Raw genomic sequence first — 21,342 nt, 5'->3', positions numbered from 1 at the left:
GGAAATTGTTTTCAGTTCTGCATGTCTGCATTGTTTTAAGTTATTTTGTGAGTTTGTTTAAATCAAATTTCAGTTGAGTAATTTCATTTTTAAGGGAGCAGGAAATGTTTATAGTTCCTCGTTTTATTCTCAGCAGTCCTTGATATGTTACACGGATCCTGAGATTTGAAGTCCCCACCTAGGCCATGCCCTTCCCCCACCCTACTGTCCACAGCGCGGGATGCTGCGCGAGAGATTTTGCTGTTTGTTTTAAGACACCGCGAGCCGCCGGTGTCTGTTGTGCTATATCTAACTACGTGCGGAGTTAATTTGGTGTGCGCCGTATAGCAAATCCAGCGCTACTTTTTGATCACCACACCTGCTCCGTCGGAAGGGACAGACAGAGCTCATGCGACACAGAAGAGTGGAGCTGTTTTTGGAGCGTCGACTGAAATGGTAAGTTTTGAGGTATTACAGTAAAACTCCCATTATAATATTGTGCTGTTCAGTTCACTAGCGTGCGGTTTGCATGTTGAATCAACACACGAGTTATATGCAATGTGGGACTGGAACTTTACTAGCTTGATTAGCTAATGTTAGCTAACAGCGATGCTAGCTAGCTAATTGAAGTGATGTTAATACCTGGTCTGCGCAGTTGAAACTAATCAAAATGTATTTTTTGTTATATAAATTATTTTCGTAGTAGTGTAATGGACCGAAGGTTATCCGTTATTAGTTTAACCTCCACGGTTTCATAATTTGATCCGCGGATTAATTGCCAAATTCACGGGTTTTCTGCCAGTGTTGCTTTTCAGAAAATACCTAAAAAACGTCGTCATACAGAGTTGCTGTGAAAATATCATATTATCACGTAAATGGCGAAAAGCAGCTGGGGTGAATGTCATGGTCAGTGGAGGAGCGGAAAAACTCCAGTCTCCCTCTTTATTTGATATAACATGATCAGTCGTCGAGCGATTGATTCGTGCACAGGTGTCGAGGAACAAACTAGATTGCGTATTATTAGCACTTAAAAAGAACAGTGAGAGAGAACAGCCACATGGAAATACAGTTACATGTCACTGTGGGGCTGTCACTGTGTCTCGGTAGCCGGGGGCGGAGTTCATCTCCTCCGCACCTCGCGCACAGCCGACACAGACGGAGCCGAGACGTCAGTTCGTGATACAGAGCGAGTTACTGCACTGGCGACAACCTCGCAGAAAGTGTGACCGCGCGGTCTCCTTCCACCGTCGTCTCCAGGCTCGTTAATTACAACAACCTTATTAATTATTCTTTATAAACACGCTGAAACTAAAAGTGAACAGATTCAGGTGTACTGTGTCTGACAGCATCCCACACTCTGCCAGACTGTGTGCTCAGCAGTGACTAACATCAGCAGTAGATGAAGAGATAACTCAGTTCTCTGAATTGTGTTCTATTTGTACTTCACCCACTTCTTAAAGTGAAGACTTCAGTGTATTTATCACATAAGTGATGATTTATTGGACTAAAATATTTTCAGCTATGTGTACCTGATTAGGCTTTATCTTTGGAGACATTAGCCCATACTATGTTATGTAAAATTTAAACATTTTATTGGAGGTAGGGATGATCGAAAAATTATCTAATCCTTGACTTCTACAATCTGTTACACCTATTACTATTGTAATAATAAATGCCCATGGATAAATGGCTAGCATTATTGCTAAAATCTTTAATCATTTGTCAATTTCTTTATTATTTGAGATGGTATGTTGGTGATGACTTGGTGCTTTAGTAAGAAATTTACAGAGAGGAATAGATGAAGAAATTGTTTACTGTGGATAATCTAATACTAAAGATGGTGTAAAAAACAGAAAATACTATTTAGTTTTAGTCAGAATATGATGACCAGCATCCCTCTCGCTATTTTCAGTGTCACAAAGTTAGCTACATCAACATACAGTCAAAGTCTACAATTGAAGCTTGAAATTGAAATATAATATGATAATGTCGGTCCTTTAGGCAGAGGAGGATGGCCCAAGCTTTGTATCCACTGGCAGTACTGAACACACAGGTAAGACAAGGGAGTCATTATGAGATGATGGCATAGTGAGGTCATGTTGTGTGGTTGGAGCCAAGCTTATACCCTTGCATGAAGTTCACACTCCTAGCTGGCAAAACATTGGTGAATCTCTTAAGATCTCTTAGTGGATAAACATCCACTAAGAAGATGAAAACCTGCAATGCAAACATGTTCAGTGGAGACACCACTGTCACTGTAGGTAAACAGATTGTATTTTTTTCAGTAATTTCCATTTAGGATTAATAGTGTTTTAAATCTTAATAAATTTATTGTATGAAAATACAATAAAAAAATACATTAAAAAATCATGTTGAATTTTGCATAATTGGAGCTTATGCCAAAACAGTGCTTTAACTATTGGTGTTACCCAAATGAAACAATTTCCCAAGGGTTTAAGCTATTTTAATTAACCTTTACTGTAAATGAAATGCACTGCTGCAGCCTCACATTGCCGTTTTTGGTTGATCAAACCAACATAACATTTCATTTTGTGTAATTGTATTTGCAGTTGCTGATATGACAGATGGCTGTGATGCTGAACAAAAGAAAGAGGTAGGATATGTCATCTTTGCTCAAGGGTTTTAGTAAACATTTTACAGTTGGCTTTCTTGAGTACGCTGATTTCTTTAACTTCTTGGGTGTCATGTAAACGCGAAAACTGGTCCTTGTAATTGGAGTAGGGGATCAGCGAAACCTGATTTTGCCCATGTAGATTTCTTCCAGAGAACTCTGAGATTACTTTGCCATGTATACACATAGCATAGCAAGTATTTATGTGCCAGTGGAGAAGCTTGAATGTCTCTCATGCATATGTCGCGGGAGAAAAAAAGTTGTCACTGGTGTAAACAGCTGATATTGTGACGGTAGTAGTAGCACTAGCATTGTTAAAAAACTCAGCATTACTGGACTTATGAAGAAATGTTACGTAATGACAAGCGAGTGAACGCTTTCTTTAGGTTTGGCTTGAGTAACTTTTTCTGGATGGCACTAAACAACTTAATGTTAATGGTTACCCAGTTCCTTGAGTGCATGTAAAGACACCGTCTTTTCTAATAAAGCATGGCAGCTAAAAAAGGAAAAAGTCTATAAAATAACAAGGGATTTGTCTTGTTTTCTGTTTGCAGTCTCAAAGCCGTCACTTACGGCGCCTCCAGAATCTGAAAAGGCATCATAATATGTGTGAACAACGTTATGAGGAGGCACACATCAAGAGGTTAAATGACCAGAGAGAGAGGACCTTGTTGAGCCTGAGCAAAGAGGTTAGTCGTACCACGCATTCTTAAAATATACATTAGAGGGAGCAGATGGAAGTCATAGAAGTATGGACACATTTGCAGTGTCAGTCTTGGCTTTCAGAAACTTTTTCCAGATCTCCACTGAGGTCGCTAAGGTCAAAAACACAGCAATTTGAGCTGGAGGAGAGGAGTTTGCAATAGCACTGATACATTTCTTTTTCAGCTTCAGAGAAGCTAAGGTTTGGTTAGCAAGATGCCGACTGAACGTCTTAGTCAGTGTAGTGTTGAGAAAGGTGTTCTCATCCTGCAAGAACACATGAGCAAGCAACAAGTTTTTCTTGAAGAGTTTTACTGTGATAACGGTTTCAAACTTGTCTTGATCTTTTTTGTTTGTTTGGAAACCCAAATCACATTTTTTTTTTTTATCTTAATAATGCATACTTTCATGTCAAGAGTACATGTCAAGCAGGTGACGATACATAGCTCACTAGTCAATTACTCTTCCAAATTTAGCAAAAAACAATCATTCCCTTGTTTAGAGTTTATATTATGCTGATCAAAGTGAAATTGTGATTCATCTTATTTAAAATGGACAACTGTGATATTGTTAGAGCTACTGCTGCAAGACAACACAACAAATCACCACTAGACAAATATTGACATAGAGATCTGTGTGTTAGCAACATAATAATTTTGATTTCAAGTCTGTGATATTTTCACAGTTTAATAGTAAAAGATTTTCTAATTTTAATTTTTTTTCCCCCCCAGGATGAACAACAATTGTCCAGCAACAGTGAGAGCACAATTATTCTGGAACTCACTCCAGCTGATGTTGAGAAAGACCCAAATGTACCTGAGCTCAGAAGGACTGACAGTGTCATTGTAAGTTTATTTGTACAACTTCACATGCTAATGTAAGAAATGCCATTGCACCTCTCAGGTGACTGTTGTCACAGGTTTGCCTGCATAGATGCCAAGGTGAATAGAAAGTAGGAGGAAATATTTCACAAAAATCGTCCTGGTGTTGAGAAATACTATGGCAATAACTAACCTGTTTCACAGTCATACCTGCATATTGCACTTTGGTCTGCAAAGGTAATTCATACATGTAAAAATATGTCCAGTTTACATAAAATTAATCAACACATTTTTACTACCATATTTTATCCTAAAAAATAGAGCTTTTCATATTTTTAACATTAGTATGAAAACAAAAAGGTAACTAAAGGTCTACAGTTTACTAGTAACAGTGTCTAAACATAGCTTAGAGAATAGAAAGTTTTTCCAGATGTTTGAAACCAACCTATGTGACATGGCAACTCAGTTAATGAATGTACCATTAAAGCTGTATTGTTAATCAGTTGGCAATGACAGCATATCCAGACAGAGCCACGCAGGGATGTTTGGTGAATGTGATACAACAAAGGAAAGTTATTACTTAATGTAACTAGTTTAAAGGAAGTTGTAACAAGACATGACTGCTAGACTGTTTTGACTCTGTTCCACCATTGCATTAGATTCATCTTTTACCTGCATATTGTACTTACATTCTTCATAGCATTGTTTGTCAAATGTTTTGCAATGGAAAATAATACATAGTAACTATGACCATAAGGTTAGTAGTTCAAATCCCAACTGTGGCAATAGTGATACTACAGCATGTGTTATTGCAAGCTACTATTATTACTATTTCCAACACTATTACAGCAGCAACTCATACTGTTGCAGCTGCACATACTATTACTGATAGCCGTTACAATTACTACTATACTGCCACCACCCCTTCTGCTCCTATTACTGGTGTATCTGCCAATATCTATGGTCTTTAAATGCGATGTATGTGATTTGGCAAAATACTTGATGATGGTTTGATTTTTTTTTTTTCTTTTTAAAGCTTACCAGAGAAATGCTTGGTTACACATCAGAACACTCTCTCTCATGTTCTGGGAGCAGCGGGGATGAATATGTTCCTCGATCTACAGAAGAAACAAAAACTGACAGTTCTGCAGAAAGTGACAGTTTGGCAGAAAACATCAAACGGCACAAAAGTAAGAAGCGAAAGTTACAGGAAACAACTTCAGCCAACTTTCAGGAAGTAGGTGTCCAGCCACTGAAGAAAATGTGCAGGACACCTTATAAATCCCCGACTGCAAATGACACCAAAGAATCCTCTTCATCTGATTGTGATGACACCAGAGAATCCTCTTCACCTGACAGTTCTGATGTGACTGTCATGACTTTAAAGAAGAAGGAACATGGTGGCAGACTCTACAACAAGAAGTTCTACTGTGTTTTTTGCTCTAAGCCTTTCAGCAAAATGGCACGCCATTTAGAATCAAAACACAAAGATAAACCAGAAGTGGCAAGAGCAGTTGCTTGTCCAGTAGGGTCTAAAGAACGAAAAATACAGTTGAGTTTATTGCGAAACAAAGGGAATCGTGCCCATAATAATCAGGTGCTTAAAGAAGGAAAAGGAATGGTGATACCTCGTCAACAATCCTGTGCACCTGTAAAAGCCAGTGATTACTTGCACTGTATAAATTGTGAGGCTTACCTTAAAAGGAGGTCAATGTGGAGGCACATGCAGAGATGTCACCTCAGCAGGAAAGTTAAAGGTTTACCGCCAGGAACGTCTAGAGTTCAGGCTCTATGTAAATATGCTGAGCCAGTTCCAGACAATGTGAATGCACAGTTTTGGAAATTGGTACAAGGTATGCATGATGATGAGATAACGAATACTGTTCGCAAAGAGAAATGTATACTGAAATTAGGGGAGCATCTCTTCAGTAAGCATGGCCATGATGTCACTAAACATGATTATATCAGACAGAAAATGCGTGAGACAGGGCGACTGCTGATCCAAGGACAGATAAATGGCAAGTTGAAGATGATGTCAGATTTTTTTGTACCAGCTAATTTCCCTCATGTGATTGAGGCTGTGAAAAATGTGGCTGGCTTGAATGAGGAAACAAACACATACAAAACTCCATCTTTGGCACTGAAGTTAGGCCACAACCTTAAGAAAGTAGCAGATGTTCTTGAATGTGAAGCAATGATCTCTGGTGACGAGAATAACATTCACAATATGCGGGTGTTCAAGCAAATCTGTGACACTAAATGGAGTGAATGTGTATCATCCAAGGCCCTCAGGAATTTGAGTGAGGCAAAATGGAATGCTCCACAACTTCTTCCCTTCGCTGAAGATGTAAAGAAGATGCACCAGTATCTCGACATACAACGGGTAGAATGCCAAACAAAACTCAAAGATGAGCTGAGGAGGAAGCACTGGGTAGAACTAGCAAAAATCACACTCTGTGACGTGATACTCTTCAACCGAAGAAGAGAAGGAGAGGTATCTAAAATGTCTCTCAATTCTTTTACATTGAGAGACACGTCCTCGACTCATCCAGATGTAGAACTTGCTTTATCTGACCTTGAGAAGAAGCTTTGTAAGCACTTCCAGCGAATAGAGATAAGAGGCAAACGTGGAAGAAAGGTCCCCATTCTCCTCACACCTGATATACTGACATCAATGGAATTACTTGTCAAGACTCGCCGCAGCTGTGATGTGTTGGATGAGAATCCTTTCATGTTTGGGAGACCACAAACACTCAGTCACTTCAGAGGATCAGATGTCATACGGCAGATTGCTCAAAGCTGTGGGGCAAAGCATCCAGAAGCCTTGTCCTCCACCAAGTTGAGGAAGCACATGGCCACTATGTCTAAGGTCCTCAACTTGAAGGACAACGAAATGGATGACCTTGCGGACTTCCTTGGCCACGATATCAGAGTGCATCGCCAATATTACAGGCTGCCTGAAGGGACATTACAACTGGCAAAAATAAGTAAAGTTCTTATGGCTCTGGAACGAGGACAGCTGTCTGAATTCAAAGGAAAGAATCTTGATGAGATCAACATTGATCCACGAGGTAAAACAGGCCTGTGCAAATGTATGTATTTAAAACCAAAGTAATAGTAATTCAAATTAAAGCAATATCATAGCCAGCAGATGGGTAGCAATGCAGTACATTGAAAATAATGCATTAGCAGATGTACAGACCCTAGTCTAGTAAGACTGTTTATATACAAGCACAACTAATATATGTATGTATGTATGTATTTCTGGAAGTAGATTCATGGCACCCTTGTTAGGTTTGAGTGTTTCATTTCTCATGAAAGTTTGAGGAAATTTAGTAGGAGACCACAAATGTTATATTCCCTTTTATGCAATATTGATTTCTTAATCTTGTTCATGTGCTGTCTTAATATTTGTTTCCATGTGGTTGCTGTGTTTCCCAGAGAATATAGCTGTGGACAGTGATGCATCTGACACAGAAGATGAGGATGCCACAAGTGTCACAGATACTGCATCATCAGCTTCACTTTCATCTACACAATCATCAGGTATAAGTGGTGAATTGCTAGGCAGTTGCTGTGGTATGGGATTACCATAAGAGCATTTGCAGATGAATCACAAGGAGGGAAAGACGTACTAGATAATACTGTGTTTGTAGGGTTGCAGTGGTTAAAGAAGCAGACTTTCAGAGTAACAAACACTCCACCTCTTTTGGACTTTCCAAGGGGTCTCACACTTTCACAGCTCCCTAATGCTCGCAAATTATATAAAATCATCCAGACATTAGATATGTCCTCTTTTCTTGTCATTAGCGGATTTAGAGCACAGCATGGCCATTCCTTAAAGTAGGACTAGTGAACCATTTAGTGTAGGTCATCTATATCTGTTTAGCTGTAATTTGTAACTTTTATTTTGTATTTTATGTGATGCAAAAATGAACAAACAAATAAAAACATATTAGCCACCCAAAATCACCATGGCCAACGGCTTAAAAAAAAACAACTCATATTTGTCGACAACTAATATTTAGCCAAATATTTAGATGCAAGATGGCTGCAAGAGAAAGAAACACCTCTCACATATTCCCCCAAAGTGTGTGTCGCATTCAGAACTTGAATCAACATTGATTAAACATGTAGTATTGATCATAAAATGTGGTCTTGAAATAATTTCTGAAAACCTCTTATATTTTATTACTCATTTAGAGAATCTTTGAATGTATAGCTCACTATTTTCTAATTTAGATGAACCCAGTCACTTGAAGGAGAAAATAATCAGCAGATTCATTAGTAATGAAAGTAATCAGTTTTAGCTGAATACAAAATATTTTAATATCACTTTCAATATCCACCTAAACAGTCACACAGAAAATATTAACTTATTTTTATATTTTTCTTTAAATTGTTTAACTATTCAATTCAATTTTATACTATAATTATATACTACATTAATGTTATAATTCATACTTTTAACGAACATTTTATTTAGTGCTTTTACTTCAGTAAATCATGTGATTAATTATTCCACCACTGGTGTTAAGTTCTTAATTTGCATTCATAAAGATTTAAAGAGCATTGTCTACGCACCTATGCCTATGGACTGCTTTCACTGTTGAATATTCATTTACTAAAAGCGATATATATTTTTTTAATTTTGTTTTTACAGACAGATCGACTACTGGATCTACTTCTAAACAAAACAAACATCTATATCCAGCCACAGGTAGTATTCTTTTTAGTATTTGGAAAGAAAAGCAATGATTATGGACATTTTAGATGACGTTTGTCACTTGTAAAGAGTGCATACTGTCCAGTGCAATTGTTAGCTTTTGTGATTACGATACTTTTTACTTTGTTTCTGTCATTTTTATTTACAGTTTCTTTACCTGATATTGTTTGTTTAAACCACAGGAAATACAGAAGAAAAGTTTATTCTGTGAGCACCAACAGTTATTTTGACTGCATGTATTGAAAGTCTGTTTATGTGTCTGTAATAGGAAGGTCAGATGAAGAGATGCCACCTGTCTGTGAGGTCTCTGGCAGGTCGCACACCACAAAGGGTAAGCTGTTCAAGGTTTCCACTTGTGTTTCTGGTATTATTGACACTTTGGCTCTAGATGTCTGAAAACACCATTTGTAATCAATTAACTAGTTGACATTTTATCTTGTGCTCTACCATAGATACCTGTAGGTTACTTGTTTACTTTTTAAAACAGGATTAGACACCAATTTTAATTCCCTGATGACAGCAAACGTGCTATTTTTGATCTGTGTGGTGTTGGTTTGAGTTGGTGGACAGATGGGCAACAGTGGTATATGTAGAACATAATGTGTACTGTAATACCTCTGAACAATGTTGAATGATTGGGTGTCTCTGTAATTTTGTCTGGAAAAACTCTTGAGTGAGAGATCTTCTCTAGTAAAAACCATGAGCCCACCTGTCATTTTCATAATGTCAGAGTTCAAATGTTCATATCATGTTAATGAGTCAAATCCAATTTTGTTCTAACTTGTTCTAAATCTGGAATGTAGGTGTTTAAAGTGACCAATGAATGTAAATGATGTATGTATTCTTTTGCACAAATATACTTATTTGCATGTACTACTTCACCCCATCCCCTGCTGCCACCACCATGAAATTCTTCAATTTTTGTGATGAACACTGTGTTGTGTATACTGTTATTGTTGTCACCTTTTATCAATTGAGTTTCATTGTGGATAATGTAACTGCACATCAACATTATATGCTATTATTTTTTAAACACAGTTTCTTTCTACTTTATGCAGAGTTATCACAAAACAAAAGAAGAAAGTGGACTGAAGATGAAATCCAGGCTGTGGAGATGACTCTGATGGACTACATCAGCTCTGGCAAGGTTCCTGGGAAAGCAGAATGTCTGAAGTGCATAGAGACATCCCCAGTAGCATTAAAGGGGAGAACTTGGGAGGGAGTTAAATTTTATGTAAAAAATCGCATTGACGCTTTAAAGCGAGAATCTATGAAAAGAAGGTAAGCATTTACATTTCTCCACTATTGCTGAGAGATGGATTAAACAAGTACAGATACTGTACTGTACCTGTAGTATTATATGTTCCCCATTTTTGTTGTACTTTATGTTTGGATTTTAATATTTGATTGGCAGTATTACTTTCAATTACTGTAAACCGAGTTGTCCAGAGTGTGGAACGGTGGCTAAAATAAGCAACAGGGGTGTGCAATATTGACAAATGACATTTGGGTACTCATAAGTCGATGATGATAGCAAAATGTGAAACCTTTTGCATCAGAGTTTGCCAACAGGAATCATACAATTTAGGAAAGATTTTTGGACTGTAATATTTTCTAATAGGCTGGCACCTAAAGTACAAAATTAATTTGAAACAATTTGTCTAATTAAGTTTAACTTTAATCCCAGAATTCTGGGATGGGAAGTTTTATGGTGGCCCTAATCCTCTTCTGTAGTATTTTTATTATTATTATTTTTTTTTTTGTAGGGCTTTTTTTGTAGCATGATTCTGCTGTGTGTGTTATGCTGGTGCCTTTTCTGGTTTTGGCCTGCCATGGACAGCATTTTTCATGTGACTGAGGATGATCTGTATCTAGCAATTAATAACTGATAGTTGACTGCAAGTGGTAGTGTCTGTATTTTGTCTCCTGGCACTGTTTTGGTTTGATAGTTTTCTAGTTCACTGCATACACTTTCAGTTGTGTATTTACAGTGGTGTATCCCGCTAGGCTTCGTAATTCAGTGAATATATGTTTTTGATGTTTGCAAACTGGGACATAATGCTACGATAATGTAAGCTTGCTCATTGTCAAAAGAACAGATTATTACAGACAATAAATATTGCACACCCCTATTATACAGTACTGTATTGTTCATAGTGGTTAAAATTGGCCCCACATTTTCAGACTTGTTCCAGAAGTCTGCATGCAACCCACTTTGATGCCTATTTTTTTGTTTTTACTAATTATTTTCCTTTTTCATAATTTCAACCTTTGAATTTGTTGAAAAACAAAGACTTTGTGATTAGACTTGGACATTTATGTCAACAGCAACAACTTTTATACTGTTTAAATTATTTTTTTTTTGTAGAGACTTGACATTTGTACTTGAAACTACTTTTACCATATGTATGTGTGCATACATAAGAACTATAGGCACTACATCAATTTGGGCCAAATAAAATCAAATATGTTAAATGTATGTGCACTGTGGTACATATGTTTAGCTTTTTTTAGCCCAACTATGTTTGCTAGTGACAGCCATGGCCAGAGGTTATTATGTTTATAGATTGTATGTCTCGCAAACACAATACTTCAGTAGTGTTGTGAGGGAATTTCCTCAAATATAGCACAGGTATCCACTTGAATGAGCAGATGTAGTCTGACATACATGCGTAGAATCTGCAATTAATTTGTTATTATATTAGTCATATACATGAGTCATATTATTGGATGCAATCATCAGTAGTAACAAAGTAGTTTGTTGAAAGCATTATTTATATAAATAAATAAGTTAATTAATTAATACATATTACACAGTAAAATATTAATTGTTGTGGTACCAGTTCTGGTACTGTGATATTTTATTCTCCAGTGTCCAGTGCACATTATTTGACAAATACAAGGGGTAATGGTAGATTAGAAAAGGATATATATATATATATATATATATATATATATATATATATATATATATATATATATATATATATATATATATATATATGAAGCAAAAGCCATTGTATTAAATTCAACAAACCTTTTAAAGAAAGTTTTTTGATTATGAAACTACTGATCATAAACTTACCCTCTATTAAACTGGGTTTTAAATTTGCATTAATAAATCCTCTACGGGTAAATGCATAACAGTGTCACCTGGTGGTGGTTTGTTATAAAAAACAATAGCGGTGTCCCCACCAGGATGGAAAAACCTGACAAAAAGGGAACCCTGTAAATTTCATAGATTTTGGTACCAAAGTAGATTTTTTGTCTCTAAAAAAATTGTAAATTATGAAAATGCCTTCATAATGCCTTTATTACATTCAGAAACATGGTGTCCCCATGCGTAACCTGCTAGTCTGGAAGAAAAAAATAGTCCCCACCAGGCTGGAAAAACGTGTATGTGTGTGTGTGTGTGTGTGTGTGTGTGTGGAGGGGTGGCGCTGTGTCCTGGCATGTGACGGAGAGGAGGAGGAGGAGGAGGAGGAGGGTGAAGCCAAGCCAAGCAGAGCACAGCTAGGAACAACAAGGAGAGAGTCGGGGAGGGATTATCACTTAACTGTGCTTATCTCCATGTGATATGGTAGCTAACAAACGTGTCCAGACCGCCTGTCCTCTGGAGCTCAGCGGTGTGCCACTCGGGTTTGTTCCTGAAGGCCTGGACCAGGCTAAAGGATAAGTTTGTGTTAGTCTGACGTTAGCTCCCGCTGCTAGCTAACTCCTGCTGCTGACTTCAAACAACTTGTCAACAGCGGATCGATCCCGGACGGGACTCTGGACTGTTTTCGCTACGTGTTTATTTAGCCTGTCGGCAATTTCTCGTAGCGTAAACCTTTCTGAATCAGCAGCACTGTTGGGAGAGGTAAGCTAAGTTTGCAACCGGGCTAACAGCATTTAAAGGCACACACGGGAATGTGGGTCAGCCACGCTAACAGCTAGTACTACTCGGTCAACATTCAAGGTTAGTAGCCGCAGCTAACTAGCTAACTTAGCTAGCGGTGCCGATTGACAGGCTAGCTGCTCGGATACACGACCAATGTTGTTTTCACTTTCATTAAAAAAGTTTGAGGGTGGACACGTCTATAACTTAGCCGTCCTTACCTCTCTCGGATGCTTAGCGTTGTGTCCAGCTACAGCTCTGTTAGTATTTCGTACAATTCCCAGTAAAATTAGCAAATGTTTCCGAGAACCAGTGTGACAGGTTGTCGGCTGGACGACAAGTCGTGACAGACCCAGTTAGCTCACCTCGGGTGTTTTGTTTTCCTAGAAATGTTTTGAAAACACAGTTTAGACTTTGTTCCACAGCGGGACATCTTGTAATGGCAGAAAACATTCATGAAGCCGTAATGTGTAGACTCTGTGAATGTTTATGAGGGCACAGTTACGTTCATGGACAGATTAATCCGCTAGAGGGCCCCGGGGCAAATATGTAACCCCTACCCCGACAGCCCTCTCCCCCACCGCCTGCACCACAGATCGCTGCTCAGTGTGTACATAGTGCATGAACGCTGTCCCATCAAAGCACCCACCAAGTACACTGTGCACCCTACCATGGGAGCGAAGCAAACAATAATACAGATGTCTCTGGTAGAGACAAAGTTGACTTTTTAAGATAGTGGAGAACAGATGGAAATGTTTAATTTCAGGCTAAAATACTGTTTGGTGTTGGTGTCTTGTGTTTTGGGACCTGTGTTCACAGATGAAGGCCTGTCATTGTTATATGTATTTACATTTTAGATTGTTATTATTTAACAAGGAAATCTAAGTAGATGCATTATCTCTTTTACAAGAATGCAACAGAAATCGAGTAATTTTGTGCGTAATTCATTATGCGGTTATGTAAAAAAAAATAAATAATAATAATTGGACATCTGAACCTGAAGATAACATTCATCATGATACATTCTTGGCTGGGTTATGATGCCATGATACATGCCTAATATGAAGGCAGCGTATCCAGACATGGGATATCTTGTACATCTTGTAAGTTTCCATTTTTGCTTACCAACAGAGATTTTGTCGAACTCTTTATGCCATGGTAACCGTCCCATGGTGCCTGACCGATCTGGGGGTAAAGCAGACTTTGGGTTAATGTTGTAACTCAACATTCATGTGTCTGATGCTCCTCCTTGTCTTGCTTTGTCTGTACCACGTTCCATGCGGGTAATCCAGCACAGTGTATGTACATTTCCTTTGTACAGTCAATACACCAAGCTAAAACTAATGGAGTCTATACAGTTTTGGAATAAATTCTCACTGTGTAGAAGTGATAATGTCCAGTTTTTGTTCCTGCTTTTTTGGAAATGTGTAGAAACACATTTTATACTCAGGTATACTAGGTGTTTCTATTATTTTGTCTACACCATTTAAAGCAATGATTCGAAAATGATCACCTAGTTGAATCCATACATTTTCCAAAAGAGATTCAACAGAAATTTAATCAAAAACTGAAAATGTATTTAAAGGGAGGATTTATTGCGCAACTGTTGCAATAGATTGTCATATGGGTGTCACAAACTTATTAGTATCAAGCACATTGCCATACTGTGCAAACACATCCAGCAGTACTGGACTTACTGGGAAAGGACACCTAAATAAACATACAGTTTATTCAAGATTAGTAAGGAACTTATTTCAGTTATAACTCAATTACTAAGACCAAATGCTGAATAGAAACACCAAATAAACGTTGTTACCAGTGTGCTTACGTGAAAAACTGACGTTTAGGAAAGCACTATGACTCATCTACGTGTTATAACAAGCTTTATTGTTGGTCTTGCTAGTGACTGGTCACTGGAATTGGTCTGTTAACCACTTGCATGCTGGATCAAATAGCAAGATACTTTTGAAGCCAGTTAACTGTGCTGTGTGGTAATTTTTGCTGTATATGTACTCCAAGTAGGCACTAAATATTCAATATTGCTACACATGATTTGAAAACACATTATTCTCTTTTTTAATAGTGGCACTATGATGACAACGTGACAGGAGGGGAGTCGCTGAGTCAGCTTCAACAGGAACCATGGAGGGGTTTCAGCAAACTGCTACAGAGCAGCATGAGAGGGTGAATGGCTACTGCGAGCCCAAGTCTCCCCAGGAAACGGCTGATGTCAGTTGGACGCCACCAGAGGGAGAGTTAGGAGGTTCAGACAGCTGTGGGGGGACAAGCGTGTCAGAGCTGACAGACCTGCAAGAGTTAAGAACCAGGGAGAGTGAGGATGAGGAGGACAAGGAGGATAAAAATGTTTTGCCTGCCTCTAAAGGCCTGAAAGGGGACCAGAAAAAAAAAGACAAGGAGAATCTGGATAAGGAGCCGAACAATCACAGCAAGCAAAACAATAGCGCAGCATCCAGCTACACAGGTAAAACCTTTATCTGACAATTACACATCTTCTTTTTGAGAAAGGGAGCATGACATGATTAGATGAAAATGTATTCTTGATCATTCATATTGATGCATGTTTTTACTCCAGACCTGTCGCATACCTCATCACCCTCGCTGTCAGAACAGCTGCGTCTTGGCCGAGAAGACAGCACAGGGTCTGGGATCAGCGTAGAGTGTAAGGTCTGCGGGGACAAGGCCTCTGGCTTCCACTATGGCGTGCATGCCTGTGAGGGTTGCAAGGTGAAACAGTTTGTGTCCAGTATAACATCATAATAAGAATCTAAAGTGTGATAACTTGCTCAGTTCAGTATTATTTCCTGAACCAGCTGCTTTGTTTCTCATTCAGGGCTTTTTCCGGCGAACTGTGCGAATGAAACTGGAATATGAGCGTTGTGAGCGCTCCTGCAAGATTCAGAAGAAGAATCGTAACAAGTGCCAATATTGTCGCTTCCAGAAGTGCCTGTCTTTGGGAATGTCCCATGATGGTGAGAGGGAAAATCTTCTAATAAATAAACTTCATAAATTAGCTCAAGAACAAAATTAAAGTTGATTGATGGATTTTGCTAATCCATGACTTAAACCTAATGTAATGACTAGGGTTGGGCTTTAGCAGAGTTGTGTGTACTGTTTTTCTCTTCAGCAATTCGATATGGACGCATGCCTGAGGCGGAGAGGAAGAAGCTGGTAGCAGGCCTGCTTGCTGAAGAGCAGAAGGTCGGCAAACCAGGCGGCTCAGACCTGAAGACTTTGGCCAAGCAAGTCAACACAGCATACTTAAAGAACCTCAGTATGACGAAGAAGAGGGCCCGCAGCATCCTGATGGGCAAAACTAGCAGCACTGCGGTACGTTACCACCTTTTACGCTATTTTGAAAATAATGAAGTCTTAGTAATAGATGATTATCATCGTTTACAACACACTTCAAATACCAGTTAAACTCTAGTTACTGTAGTAATTTCTGTAGGAGAAGGCTGTTCAAGAGAAATGCCCTTTTGTTCTCCCTGTAGCCATTTGTGATCTATGACGTGGACACTCTCTGGAAGGCAGAAAGTGGAGTAGTATGGAGCCAGTTAGTTCCTGGTGCTCCCCTGACCAAGGAGATTGGGGTCCACGTGTTCTACCGCTGCCAGTGCACTACGGTGGAGACTGTGCGAGAACTCACTGAGTTTGCCAAGTGCATTCCAGGGTTTGTGGACCTCTTTCTTAATGACCAGGTGAGATCTGTCTCTTCAGGGTGCTACACTGGGTTTGTATGTGGCTGCTTTGGAAGCCACTGATGTATAATTGCTTGTATTATTTCTGCAGGTGACTTTACTGAAGTATGGTGTGCATGAGGCCATATTTGCTATGCTACCATCTCTCATGAACAAAGATGGACTGTTGGTGGCTAATGGTAAAGGCTTCGTGACCCGAGAGTTTCTGCGCAGCCTAAGGAAGCCCTTCAGTGAAATCATGGAGCCCAAATTTGAGTTTGCTGTCAAGTTTAATGCTCTGGAACTGGATGACAGTGACCTGGCCCTGTTTGTTGCTGCCATTATTCTCTGTGGAGGTGAGACTGTTTACAGAGACTGTATGGTAAATTACTAAGAATGTTGTATATGCTTGTTGTCATGCTCAGGGTGTTTCTTCAGTAATAGAGCTAGAGAAGTTATAAAAAGGCTTGCTGAGGGCAGTTATTCCAATCACAAAATGTGTGATTGCAGGCTTTGAGGAAACATGTTGCAATCTTAGAAACTAAAGTAAAGTGGATTATTCACAAGGGAGGCTGTTCAATCCTTTTTGTGCAGTTTGAGTTGGCACCATCAGGCCAGTAGCAAAGAGAGTTAGGATTTTTTTTCACCAACAAAATGAACAAACTAAAGTTTGAGCAACAGTTTACTGTTTAACAGAGACATAGCTGAATAAATCTGTTCCTGATGTGTATCTGCAGCTTTCCCCAACACTGGGGGTTCGAATCCTGGCTCTGGCCTACTCCAATAGGAGTCCTTAGGCAAGACCTCCTAACGCTTACCCTGACTTTGCCTTGCACCTTGTTCCTCACTTGCAAGTCGCTTGGGATAAAAGCGTCTGCTAAATAACTAAATGTAAAAGTAAACATACTATGTCTACAACCTCTATAGAAAACCATATGTGGAGCATGTAGTGATCTATCAGTATCAAGCAAGACCTCTTCTCTAGAGCTAGAATTTATCGTTGCTTCATTTGTTCTCCACATTAGTTTGTCTTCACTGATGACTGCAGGTCAGCCAGATATTCCCTCGGCAACTATGCCAATCTCTTATTCAACTTGTTCGTTGTCATACAGGCGAGAGTTGTATGAAAATAAACATGCACTGCAACAGTAAGCCCTGGTTCACACAGCTGATCTGAGGAAAGAGAGGACACCAACATAAATTGTAACAGGGAGTCACAGAAGAAGGCCAAGTATTCTCTAAACAAAGAAACAACGTTGAAGAAATTGTCATTAAATGTCTCTTGAGTGTTATGTGAAAGGCTAAAAACAGTAACTAGAGACAAAACACAGTGCCTGCAGGCTGCATCACAATCTATTCTGGCAAATTGATTTAACACGTTCTGTGCCAGATTTGAAAGACAAAGGGTCTCCTCCTCTTCCATCTTACATTTACATTTTACATTTACATTTAGTAATTTGGCAGACACTTTTATCCAAAGCCACTCACAAGGGAATTTGTAAACAGATTTGAAAGACAAAAGGTCTTCTCCTCTTCCAACTTACATTTACATTTGATCATTTGGCAGACGCTTTTATCCAAAGCATTTCACAAGCCAAGCAAAACATTTTCCCCACCCAGTCTCTCCATACCACCTTCAGTTCTCTTCTTTCTTAAATTCAACAACAAACTGCAGCACCAACATCACCCACCCCACTCTGCCTCTGGAAACATGACTTCTTGTCCAACAGGATGCAATATGTCCGAGTGGGGGACCACATCTCCAACCCTCTTCCTTATCACAGGATCTGGGCTGTGTGCGTGATCCTCTGTTTTAATCTCTGGACTCCAACAACTACACCTCCCAAAGTGACTCAGTCAACTTAAGTTTGCTGATAACATCACTTTAATTGGTCTTGTAAATTAAGACAAGTGCGCTTACAGTGTAAAGGCTGAGTATGTGGTGTAATGGTGCGTAGAGAACAATCTAGAGCTGAACATACTGTGGCAGTGATTATTGACGGAAAGAAGCCCTCCCCTCCCCCCTTTCACTGCTTGTTCAGGGAACAATAACAGAGCTGTGTCCCACAAATGTCTAAGAATCTCCCTCCAGAAGGACCTGAAATGAAACCAAAAGTCTACATCTCAGGCCAGGAAAAGAGTGTCTGACCCCTTTTAGTCATGCCATCCAAAAATGCCCCTCCCACAGGCAAATCAGAGAGTCCCCCCCAGATCCCCAAGAACCTCTCAGCCTCTATACTCAAGTGTGTTTGGTGCTTATTTGCCTACTCACATCTTGTTAATATGCACACATGATCGGTCATCCCAGGGCTTCAGTGGTCTGATCCAGCTGCTTTAGGGTGTTTCTGTCTCACAACCTGTTGACATCCCTCTCTGCAATGGTGAGGATTGTTGTTATGGAAGGGGGAGGTGGAGGAGGGGCATGAGGGGCCAATGCTCCTGCTGTGGTAGGGGAGCCTCAGCCAGACAGCTGGAGCTGATTGCCAGGTTTATGGAGAATGGTGTCAGGACTTTCCCTATTGTCTTTCAAATCAACAGTAAAACTCATTCAAGTTTTATTAACAACCAGGCGAAAGTTGTTAATGGAGAGGGGCTACTTCAGGTTTATGGTTCATGATCTGCCTGAGGTGTCTCCAGACAGATGCAGACAGTAGTTGTTAGCTGAGAATTGCACACAACTGTTTAACATCCCTCACTGTACTGTTAAACCTGTATTTGGCCTCTATAAAGCTGTGCCTGTCCCCGCTCCTGAATGCCTCTTCCTTTACCAACCCTAATCGCCAGAGTTTACCTGTCAGCAGACGTTTGTCATTGTTGCTTGGTGTGTGTTCGTACCCGCTATATGACATCACAGCGTCTGTGGTGTTAGTCATTCAGGCTTTTAGTAGCAGTCCTGATGACGTCCTTGTCAGTCCAGAACAGTATGAAAAAGTTCTTAAAGTTAATGTAGTGAACCCTGCAGAGTACCCGTGTGTTTTAACAGTATAAACTGTGACTCATAATATGTTGTCCCTCGGTGTCTTTTCTTGTTCTCACAGATCGTCCCGGGCTGATGAACGTGAAGCAGGTGGAGCAGAGTCAGGACAACATCCTCCAGGCTCTGGACCTCCACCTCCAAGCTAATCACTCTGACTCTGTCTACCTCTTCCCCAAGCTGCTGCAGAAGATGGCGGATCTCCGTCAGCTGGTTACTGAGAACGCTCAGCTTGTCCAAAAGATCAAAAAAACTGAGTCGGAGACCTCTCTCCACCCTCTACTACAGGAGATCTATAAAGACATGTATTAGTATTCTCCAGCACAGACTGCTTTTAGCAATACTGTTACAGACTGAATTTACCTTTATAATAATACACTGCATTCAGTACAAGCACTGTTCCACATACGGGCATGGATTTTAACGTGAAGATGAAGAAAAGTCACGTGGTAGGGCTAACACAATCAGCAGAGTCTTCACATTGTCAGCATTACCTTCCGCACAGTGTGCATGTGTGTTTGTGTGTGTCTGTGATGAGCATCTGGAATCATTTGCTGCAAATCCAAGTTTCCCACAACGGTCACTTAACAGAGAGAATGATATGTTTTCTCACCAAAGCTGCTCCTATTTCTTCCTAATAGCAAAGCCAATCCCTGAGCAGTGTCTAGAGAGAGCTTCTCCTCGCTCACCTCAGCTGTGTTGTACTGTAAAGGGAAAGCTTGTCATGTTCCTAGCCCAGGGGAAAAAAGATGAAGTAGAAAAGAGCTGTCAGTTTGTTCTGTGCAAAAGTTTCTTAAAACACCAATGTCTACAGTGGAGTAATTATTCTCAAGACTTTTGGTGAAACTGAAAATGCACAATTTGGTTTTTGTTTACATCGTCATCACCATCAACATCAATGGTCACTCTCTTTGCCATTTGGTTTATTAAACACAAACTGGGCTGGCTCCAGCAGTGTAGAGCTGTGCAATACCATTTCCATTTGTCAATAAATGTAGAAGTCCACATCATTTAGGTTTTGTCTTAAAGCCATCTACCCAAGTGGGAACTAACAGACTATGCTGCACAGATTTTATTTCTTCAACTGACACTATAAACACATGACCTGTTAAAGTACAAGGGACAGCATGTTTTTCTTTCTTATTTTCTGACATGCAGACTATCTTAGTTTATTCTGTGTAATTATGTTACTAATTATTTGTAATTGTTGATCATATTTCTAAGGGCAAAACATGAATTCTCATTTTGTTTTTGTATGACATGCCTGCATATTTAGTTTAGGTTGTACCAAATATATCATCGAGCCTACCACCAAACTTTTTCCTTGATGAAGAATTTGGATTTAACGCCTTAGTAGGATTTATGTAAAACCAACCAAAATACTGTACCTTAATATCGTTATTGGCAAAAGCAATGATGGTTCAAAATCAAAATGCAGCATTGGTGTCATAAATCATTTTGGAGGAGATATTACCACAGTTCTAGATTACTGTCCTTTTTGTGTAAAAGTCTGATTTGTCTTTAATGGACAGGAACTGAATCTTACAGCCTTAAAATACTGTAGCAAGGATTCATCAATTTCGAGCTGTTTTTTTTCCATGATCTGTAAAATGTCGTATTAATTTTCACTATACCTTTTCTTAGCTGACTTTGTTATGTCAGCACTGGGCGCACAAGTCTACATTCAGAAGTCTCCTCTTGTGCTCTTACTCTGTCTTGATCCCTATCTACCTCTGCTGTGTAATCTGTGAAATTATTCCACTGTCTCATCTAATCTGGCTTGTTTTGCCTTAATTCCTGCTTTTGATACACATTGCAAGATTGATATTTGTGGCTGTTGTGTTATGTGCCAAGTTAGCAAAGGGTGTGTATGGATAAAATAAGAAAGTATACCAAAAAAAAAAAAAAAAAAAAGTTGATGTAAGCTACCTCT

At 39.3% G+C, this 21,342-nt stretch overlaps 2 protein-coding genes across 3 annotated transcripts; both read left to right on the top strand.

The window, feature by feature from the left end:
- The first annotated feature begins 295 nt into the window (after window positions 1-295).
- LOC113167358 lies at window positions 296-11,534 on the top strand. 2 transcript variants are annotated; one of them, XM_026367900.1, is made up of 10 exons: window positions 296-435; window positions 1,981-2,032; window positions 2,550-2,593; window positions 3,166-3,300; window positions 4,045-4,158; window positions 5,171-7,205; window positions 7,576-7,680; window positions 8,798-8,854; window positions 9,129-9,191; window positions 9,919-11,534. In XM_026367900.1, the coding sequence occupies exons 1-10, from the start codon at window positions 433-435 to the stop codon at window positions 10,143-10,145; spliced, it is 2,835 nt and encodes a 944-aa protein (XP_026223685.1). In that variant the 5' UTR covers window positions 296-432; the 3' UTR covers window positions 10,146-11,534. The 2 variants fall into 2 exon arrangements, with proteins under 2 accessions (XP_026223685.1, XP_026223686.1); XM_026367901.1 differs by lacking the exons at window positions 296-435; window positions 1,981-2,032; window positions 2,550-2,593 and having other exon boundaries at window positions 3,121-3,229; window positions 3,301-4,158.
- Window positions 11,535-12,295: 761 nt separating this feature from the next.
- On the top strand, window positions 12,296-21,323 carry ppardb (peroxisome proliferator-activated receptor delta b). The gene is made up of 8 exons (XM_026367907.1): window positions 12,296-12,719; window positions 14,821-15,219; window positions 15,331-15,482; window positions 15,589-15,727; window positions 15,883-16,085; window positions 16,250-16,456; window positions 16,548-16,791; window positions 19,474-21,323. Exons 2-8 carry the CDS (start codon window positions 14,880-14,882, stop codon window positions 19,719-19,721), a joined length of 1,533 nt encoding a protein of 510 aa, XP_026223692.1. The 5' UTR covers window positions 12,296-12,719; window positions 14,821-14,879; the 3' UTR covers window positions 19,722-21,323.
- The last annotated feature ends 19 nt before the right edge of the window (window positions 21,324-21,342 follow it).

This window comes from Anabas testudineus, chromosome 7, assembly GCF_900324465.2.
Source record: "Anabas testudineus chromosome 7, fAnaTes1.2, whole genome shotgun sequence".
Classification (NCBI taxonomy): Eukaryota; Metazoa; Chordata; class Actinopteri; order Anabantiformes; family Anabantidae; genus Anabas; species Anabas testudineus.
Note: the sequence above shows the minus strand (reverse complement) of the source record. Positions and strands in the feature narration are given on the sequence as shown.

Excerpts from the sequence above, each read along its gene's own strand:
- LOC113167358 (XM_026367900.1), top strand. Across the intron at positions 7,681-8,797 it reads TTCATCTACACAATCATCAG|ACAGATCGACTACTGGATCT; the intron begins GTATAAGTGGTG and ends TTGTTTTTACAG. Across the intron at positions 9,192-9,918 it reads CAGGTCGCACACCACAAAGG|AGTTATCACAAAACAAAAGA; the intron begins GTAAGCTGTTCA and ends TACTTTATGCAG.
- ppardb (XM_026367907.1), top strand. The coding sequence starts at position 14,880 with ATGGAGGGGTTTCAGCAAACTGCTACAGAGCAGCATGAGAGGGTGAAT. Across the intron at positions 15,220-15,330 it reads CGCAGCATCCAGCTACACAG|ACCTGTCGCATACCTCATCA; the intron begins GTAAAACCTTTA and ends TTTTTACTCCAG. Across the intron at positions 15,728-15,882 it reads TTTGGGAATGTCCCATGATG|CAATTCGATATGGACGCATG; the intron begins GTGAGAGGGAAA and ends TTTTCTCTTCAG.